Here is a 6,758-nt window from a genome sequence, read left to right on the forward strand (position 1 = left end):
CACTGAAAAGATGCCAGCCCTTTTATTAGTAAACAGTCCCAGCGGCCTGCCTTTTTTCTCTGTCTTATGCAGTATTTATCACAACTGGTTTACAAGAATGAAATAAATGTGTTTACAGCTGTAACCATAGCCAAAATTGGTGCAGTTTAATGCCATAAATGCCTCTGGAGTGTTGTTGCTCTTGTCCTCCACCCCGCCCCCCTGGAGTTTAAGAAACTGAACCTTTCCAGAGGGCCCTTAACCATCCGTGCCTGCGTAGTAAATCAGAACAAATAGAAGTACTGAGGGCATACAGATAGACGCGTGGCGGAGAGAGCAGCCCTTCGGTTTTGGCTGTTAGAGAGGCCATGGAGGTGGTATGGGATAAGGGCTGACCTAATAGCAGTAGGAGAGCTAACAGCATCTAGGAGAGGATGTTGTAGTTCATGTGGCAGGGAGGAGCTTGAGGGTTTGTGTGTGTGTGTGCGTTTGCGAGCAGGGAGAGGTGGCGGGGTAGAAGAACCTTTTGGATTTCAAAACAAGCAAGAACCGAGCGTGAGAACGGAGGGGCGTAGGCGCTGGCTGGAAATGCACCTGCAGAAATAGAGGGAGCAGCCCCTCCTGGGGCTGGTGACAGGGACATGACTTTCCATCCATCTATCCCCGAGGTTAACGTTTCGCAGGACGTCCCTTTGAAGCGTGTTGGTGCCATCCCCTCTCCCTGCAGACAGCTGAGTGCCCCGGGACGGACGGATGCCCGGCCTTTGCCTCCCCTTTCCTTTTCCGCATACGTAACCGAGTATGAGGTCGCAACCCACATCCCACCGCCCTCTCTCCTTCTCTATCCACGGACCTTTTTTTTTTTTTCCGTGGGGGGTGGGGAGGGGTAGGTTTGAGTCGATGCTCAGCGCGGTTCCCAAGGGTCCTGGGGCCGCCTCTGCCACTGGCCATCTGCCACCTCCCGCCACTGCCGGCCCGGGTGGCGGAGCGCAAGGACAAAGGGGCCGGGGCGGCGGGCCCTGCGCCTCCCGCCGCTCCTCTGCCCCTGCCCCGGGCCGCCGGGCTGCGACCCGCGGCACCCCGGGCAGCCTTCCCCCCCGCCCGGTCCCAGGGCGGGCGGGCAGCAGCGGCGCCGCGGGGACCCAGCAGATGGGCTGCGGAGCCCGCGGGCCCCCGCCCAATCGCCCGTCCCCCTGCCCCCGGGTCCTCCTCCCCTACCCCAGCCCCGGACTGGCGCGGGTGGGCCCGGCGGAGGTGCGGGGGGAGCAGGGATGCGGGCCAGGGGAAGGCCGGTGGGCCGGAGAGCGCACAATGGCCGTCAGTCCCAAAAGCGGCTCATTTCCATGCTAATGTCCGCTGCCGCCTGGTGATGCGGCTGGACAAGCCCCTTTAACTCTTGGCGTCGCGTTGCGCTGGGACTGCGGCGGGGCAGGAGCAGCAAGATCCCTCGGCCCCATCCCCATCCCCATCCCCATGCCCATGCCCGTGCCCGTCCCCATCCATCTCCTCGGTCCCATCCCTGTTCTGCGCCTTATCCTCATCCCCGTCGCTATCTCTATCCCAGTCCCCAACCACAGCAGTCCCCAACCACATCCACGGTCCCATCCTCATCCCCGTTCCCAGGGCCGATGCCCTCGGCGCTGCCCCCGCCGCCCTCCCCCCCCCAGCCCCCGCCCCGTACCGTGGATCCAGCCCGCCCCCCCGCGGCCCCGGCCGGGGGATGGGGGGCGGGGGGGCCGGCGGCGGAGGTGCCCAGCGCCGGCCTGACAGCGCCGACAGCAGGGGAGCCGCCGGGGCACCTTCGCTGCGGCAGCACTCACCCTGGAGGGGACGGCCGGTGGGCTCCGCGGGCCGGGCGCAGCCGCCGGGTCTCTCCTGCCTTCCCCTCGCAGCCGGCGGGCGGGACCCCGGCGGCGGCGGCGGCGGCGGCGGCAGCAGCGGCGGCGGCGGCGTTGGGGCGACAGCCCGGCTCGGCCCGGCCCCCCCCCTTGCCGCCCCCCCCGGGGGGCCGCCGCCGCCGCCCTGCCCCGCGGTGCCGCGCCGCGCCGCGCCGTGCCGCGCCGTCGGAGCGCTCGGCGTTTAAATGCCCCCGACGCGGCGATCTATCAGCGGCAGGAGCCGGGAAAGTCCCGCAGGCGCCGCAGCCATTGGCTGCCGCCCCCCACGTGCCTGCCCGCTGCCTGTACCTTCGTGTCATTTTCCTGCCGGCCCCATGGAGGAAGTGGGAAAGTTGGCGCGGCCCCGCCGGACGCTGAAGACCCGGTGGCGGCGTGACAGAGGGACGCGGCGAGGATGAGCTCCTTCCTCGAGTACCCCGTCCTCGGCGGCGAGGCGGGGGGCTGCGCCGCCCGCGCCTACCACCCCGACCACGGGATTACAACTTTCCAGCCCTGCGCCGTCAGCGCCGGCAGCTGCAGCGGGGAGGACCGCTTCCTCGCGGGCCGCGGGGTGCCCATCAGCCCCCACCGCCACCACCACCACCCCCCGGCCCAGCCCGCCGCCTACCAGCACCACGGCGGCCTGGGGGTGTCCTACGCCCACCCCGGCTGCGGCCCGACCTACGGCGCGCAGGGCTTCGGACCGGCGTACGGCCCCTACCCCCTCGGGCAGGACGCGGAGCTGGGCGGCGGCTTCCCCCCCTGCGCCCCCGCCGTGTACTCGGGGAGCATCTCCTCCTCCGCCGCCGCGCAGCACCCGCACCAGGGCTACGCGGGGGGTCCCGCTCAGTACGTGCCTCCCCCCTACGGGCAGGAGCAGCAGAGCCTGCCCCTGGGCACCTACAACCATGCCCTGTCTCCTCTGCACGCCGGCCACCGGGAAAACGCCCGCTCCCCCTCGGCCGAGACTTCGCCGCCGGCGCAAACCTTCGACTGGATGAAAGTGAAAAGAAACCCACCCAAAACAGGTCAGTGGCCGGCGGGAGGGCACGACCGGGGCCGCTCCCCTCTCTCTCTCTCTCTCTCTCTCTCCCTCTCCCTCTCCCCCCCGTGGGTGCGGGGGAAGCGGCGCGGTGACCCGCGGGGCGCTGGGCAGGTAGGGCGGCCCGCACCTCTGGGAGCAGCCGCAGCCGTCTGCCCGCGCCGCTGAAAGGCAGCGCCGCTTATTCCTGACCCCCCCTCTCCGCCTCTCCCGCGGTCATATTTCTTGTAATTCATAAACCACTTATCAAGTTTCCTCCGACACTAAAGGCTGACTCCGGTTTTAGCACCTCGCACTCCATCACTCACGCTGCCGGGGCTTCCCTCTTATCCTAAGAAGTTCTTGCTCCCTATCGCTCGGCCGGTGTGGACATATTGATTACGTTGCCTATAAATCATTTGCGCTTACTTAACCGCTGCGTGTCCCCTCGCAGGCAAGGCTGGCGAGTACGGCTTCGTGGGGCAGCCCAACACCGTCAGAACTAACTTCACCACCAAGCAGCTCACCGAGCTGGAGAAGGAGTTTCATTTCAACAAGTACCTGACCAGGGCCAGGCGGGTGGAAATCGCCGCCTCCCTCCAGCTCAACGAGACGCAGGTGAAGATCTGGTTCCAGAACCGGCGGATGAAGCAAAAGAAACGGGAGAAAGAGGGGCTGCTGCCCATCTCCCCCGCCACCCCCACGGGCTGCGAGGAGAAGGCGGAGGAGTCCTCGGAGAAGTCCTGCTCCTCGCCCTGCAGCGCCTCGCCCGCCTCCTCCGCCTCGGACACGCTCGCTGCCTCCAACTGAGACCCGTCGCGCCCCGACGGCCAGCGCAGCTCCCGTCCATTCACCGCGGTTATGTCGGTCCCTCGCTCGGTCCCCTCGCTCGCTCGGTCTCCCCGAGACGTCCCGGCGCGCCGGAGGCGCCCCCACCCCTGCTGCCACGGCCCGGCCCCGGGGGTGCCGGCTCCGCCGCCTGCTCGCCTCCCAGCTGCCAGGTCCCGGCGCCTTAAGTGCCAGTGGATCTTCTTTCGTCCCCCCCGTCCGTCCCCCCGTCCCCCCCTCCGCCCCCTTTCTGCTGGAGGAGCTGTGTTGGCACACGCGTAAGGGTCTCCCTCCTTCTCTGCAAGGACGCTCCTCCGAGTTTCCCTGCATGAAAGACAGGTTATCTAGGGTACATAACCTCACGAAGAGATGCACTATTGCAAGTGTTTACACGACTTCTAGGACTTTCATCCCCTTAATTTAATGTATTCTTTGTTCGTGTCTATGAGTTTGTTGCTTGTAAATACTTTGTCCGAGAGATTTATCTTTTTACAGATTTTTCTAGAAATGACGTTTCGATTATCAGGTTAAGCAGGGTGAGCGCATTCGCCAAACTGGATCCACTTTTATATTGGTAAAGCCGATGACCGTGTCAAGTAAACGTCTTAAGCTCAAGCAGATACCTCAAAAAAGTAGCGCTATTTCTTTAAATGTGACAAACAAGGCTTCAATTGCACTAGGTTTTGTAAACCTTACCCGGTGTGCTTGCCCCCCTCCCCCCCAAGCTGTGCTGGATTGTACTCAACCGAAGGGTATAACCATCCAAAAAACCTCACCTCTTCCTATTTTCATATTAACCTTCCTTTAGACTCGATGTCTTTTCAACCTACTCGTGAATGTGACGAATGGCCAAATGAATGTATAATTACTGTGGTTGGTGTCTGGACCATTGCATGACGCACCGTGCTTTGCTGTACTGCGGGTACACTGAGTTCTATCAGTTGTCGTGTGTGAGCGAAATGTCCTCCTGATTTTCTGTACAATCATGAAAGGCTCTGGGATTCCGCCAGTGTTGGAAGCCAGGGCAGGATTTACGGGTCCTTATAATGTCTGTAATAAATATATTCCACTTTCAGGTAGCCCTTGTCTGCCTAACTCTGTGTGACGTCAGCACTGAGTCACAGGCTGGGCTCAGCACTTTGGTTTCCCTTATTTTCCACTGCTGAGGCCTTGCCAAGGGGGAAAGGGAGGAAGAGTCTCCCAGCATTACTCCTCATGCGTTGTTTTGCCTGGGTCAGAGCTCTGGCTGCCCAGCCTGACTCATAACACTAAGCTTCTTCCTTTCCTCTGCTCAAATAATACTATTTTTAGAAAATATAAGGCCCTCCCTTCCCTCCTCCATAACTGGGAGGAATTTATGATCCCGATCTATTTCTGAAGCGCAAACACGAGAACTTCCTGGGTCAAGTGCTAACCTTTTCACCTTGGGATGGATGCTGACACTTACATAAACAGAGCACCCTTCAAAAGCAGAAACGGTCTTCAGCCAGTCTTCCCTCACGCCGCAGGCCCCTCGCCCAGGGCTGCACATTTAATTAACCCCGGGCACTAAGCTGGTCCGGGTTCTGTCTCCCCCCTTCTCCCACCCCAGGCTGCCGTCCACAGCGGCTTATGTGTGCCAAGGTGGGAGATGGCTCCCAGGTGCTCGGCAGTGCTTCTGCCATTAACCCCAGCCCATTCCCCACCACCACCACCACCGCCACCTTTTTTTTATTTTCGGGAAAAAGAGCAAGTCCTCACAGGTAAATATCGTAAGATTTCCAAGAGGTGTCAAATGAACAGCGGGTCGGGGAGGGAGCGGGGGGTGGGGGGGTGGGGAGCGTGCGTGGGGAGAAACCGGGTGGCAGGACGGAGCAGAGACATGCTCAGCTGGACGGAGGCTGTCTCAAGTCACTGATGTCTCTTGAATTTCAGCGCAAACACGCGTAACATCTCCTTCACCTGGCCCAACTGCGGGGGAGCGCTCCCGGCTTCTCCCGGGGCCGGACTGCCCACGCAGGCGTTGCTTTGCGTGACCCGCAGAGAGTCAGGGAAATTTTCTTCACTTCGGTGTCAAGAGACAAGCCCTGATTTGCAAGGCGCGGCGGCCATATCAAGAGCCTAGCTATCTGCAAGGGAGCAGGGCTGTCTCCAAAGGCTCCCGCCGATGCCTCTATTTCTTTCATTTCCCCGCCTGCCATATACTTTACCTTTTGTTTATTAGTGTAAAGCCACAAAGCAAAACAGATGGCCTTTTTCCAGAGACTTGGATGTGTTAAAGTGGCATTTGCATGCCAATGAGGGCATTTCAATATCGAAATCTGGATCTAAACATTGCTGGAATCCGGATCTGCAACCCGGCTCCCCCGGTGTTGACTTAATGTGTTAGAAAGAGCGGCCATAAATTATAGCCTAAATGCGAGAGACAAGACACTTGTCAGTGTGTCAGTCTGCGGTGAGCGATTCATCGGCAAAGAATCCCATATCCTTCCAAGCCCAAACCCTGGGTTATCTTTTTTTTTTTTTTTTTTTTTTTTTTACCCCCCCCCCCCCGACCTGATCGATTTCAAGCAAAGACACCCCAAAACTCCCGATCCTGGCTCATTTTGTTAGCGTTATTATTATTTCGATACGATCAGCCTTTCGGGTTAGGGGGCATGGGGAAGAGAAATGAAAATCTCTAGCTTAGAGTTTCTACCACAGAAATATCCCCCCAAAAATCACAGCTCGCTTTGGCCTGAGAAGACACTAATTTGCCCTTCAGGGCATAGGGATTCTTTTGTTTTTACACCTTTTAAAATTAATTTTAATTTTTCTCCCTAGACTCTCAGGGGAAAAAATGAAGGAAAAAAACCCCCAACTCACCACCAAAAAACCCCATCCCAAACGTCAAACGGAGTTTAGCATCTTCCTATCATAGTTAAGGCCATTTCTGCTGTTCACCTTTAAAGTTTACTTTTGGAGGCTATTGAGATGCTTTGGTGTTTTCCTCTGGGGCAATCAGATTGAAACCGATCAATATTTACTCAGTCTGAAAGGGCTGTTGAAAAGGCAGCTAACAACAAACTGCTTAG

At 59.5% G+C, this 6,758-nt stretch overlaps 1 protein-coding gene across 1 annotated transcript; it reads left to right on the forward strand.

Annotated features, from left to right (window-relative positions):
* Positions 1–2,271: 2,271 nt before the first annotated feature.
* HOXA1 (homeobox A1) lies at positions 2,272–3,687 on the forward strand. Its single transcript, XM_049799040.1, has 2 exons — positions 2,272–2,884; positions 3,332–3,687. The coding sequence occupies exons 1-2, from the start codon at positions 2,272–2,274 to the stop codon at positions 3,685–3,687; spliced, it is 969 nt and encodes a 322-aa protein (XP_049654997.1).
* The last annotated feature ends 3,071 nt before the right edge of the window (positions 3,688–6,758 follow it).

Source organism: Accipiter gentilis, chromosome 4 (assembly GCF_929443795.1).
Source record: "Accipiter gentilis chromosome 4, bAccGen1.1, whole genome shotgun sequence".
NCBI classification, from domain to species: Eukaryota; Metazoa; Chordata; class Aves; order Accipitriformes; family Accipitridae; genus Astur; species Astur gentilis.

What these genes read in the sequence shown, in the direction of transcription:
- HOXA1 (XM_049799040.1), top strand. Translation starts at nt 2,272, where the DNA reads ATGAGCTCCTTCCTCGAGTACCCCGTCCTCGGCGGCGAGGCGGGGGGC. An exon ending in AAGAAACCCACCCAAAACAG is followed by an intron (nt 2,885 to 3,331) that starts GTCAGTGGCCGG and finishes GTCCCCTCGCAG; the next exon opens with GCAAGGCTGGCGAGTACGGC.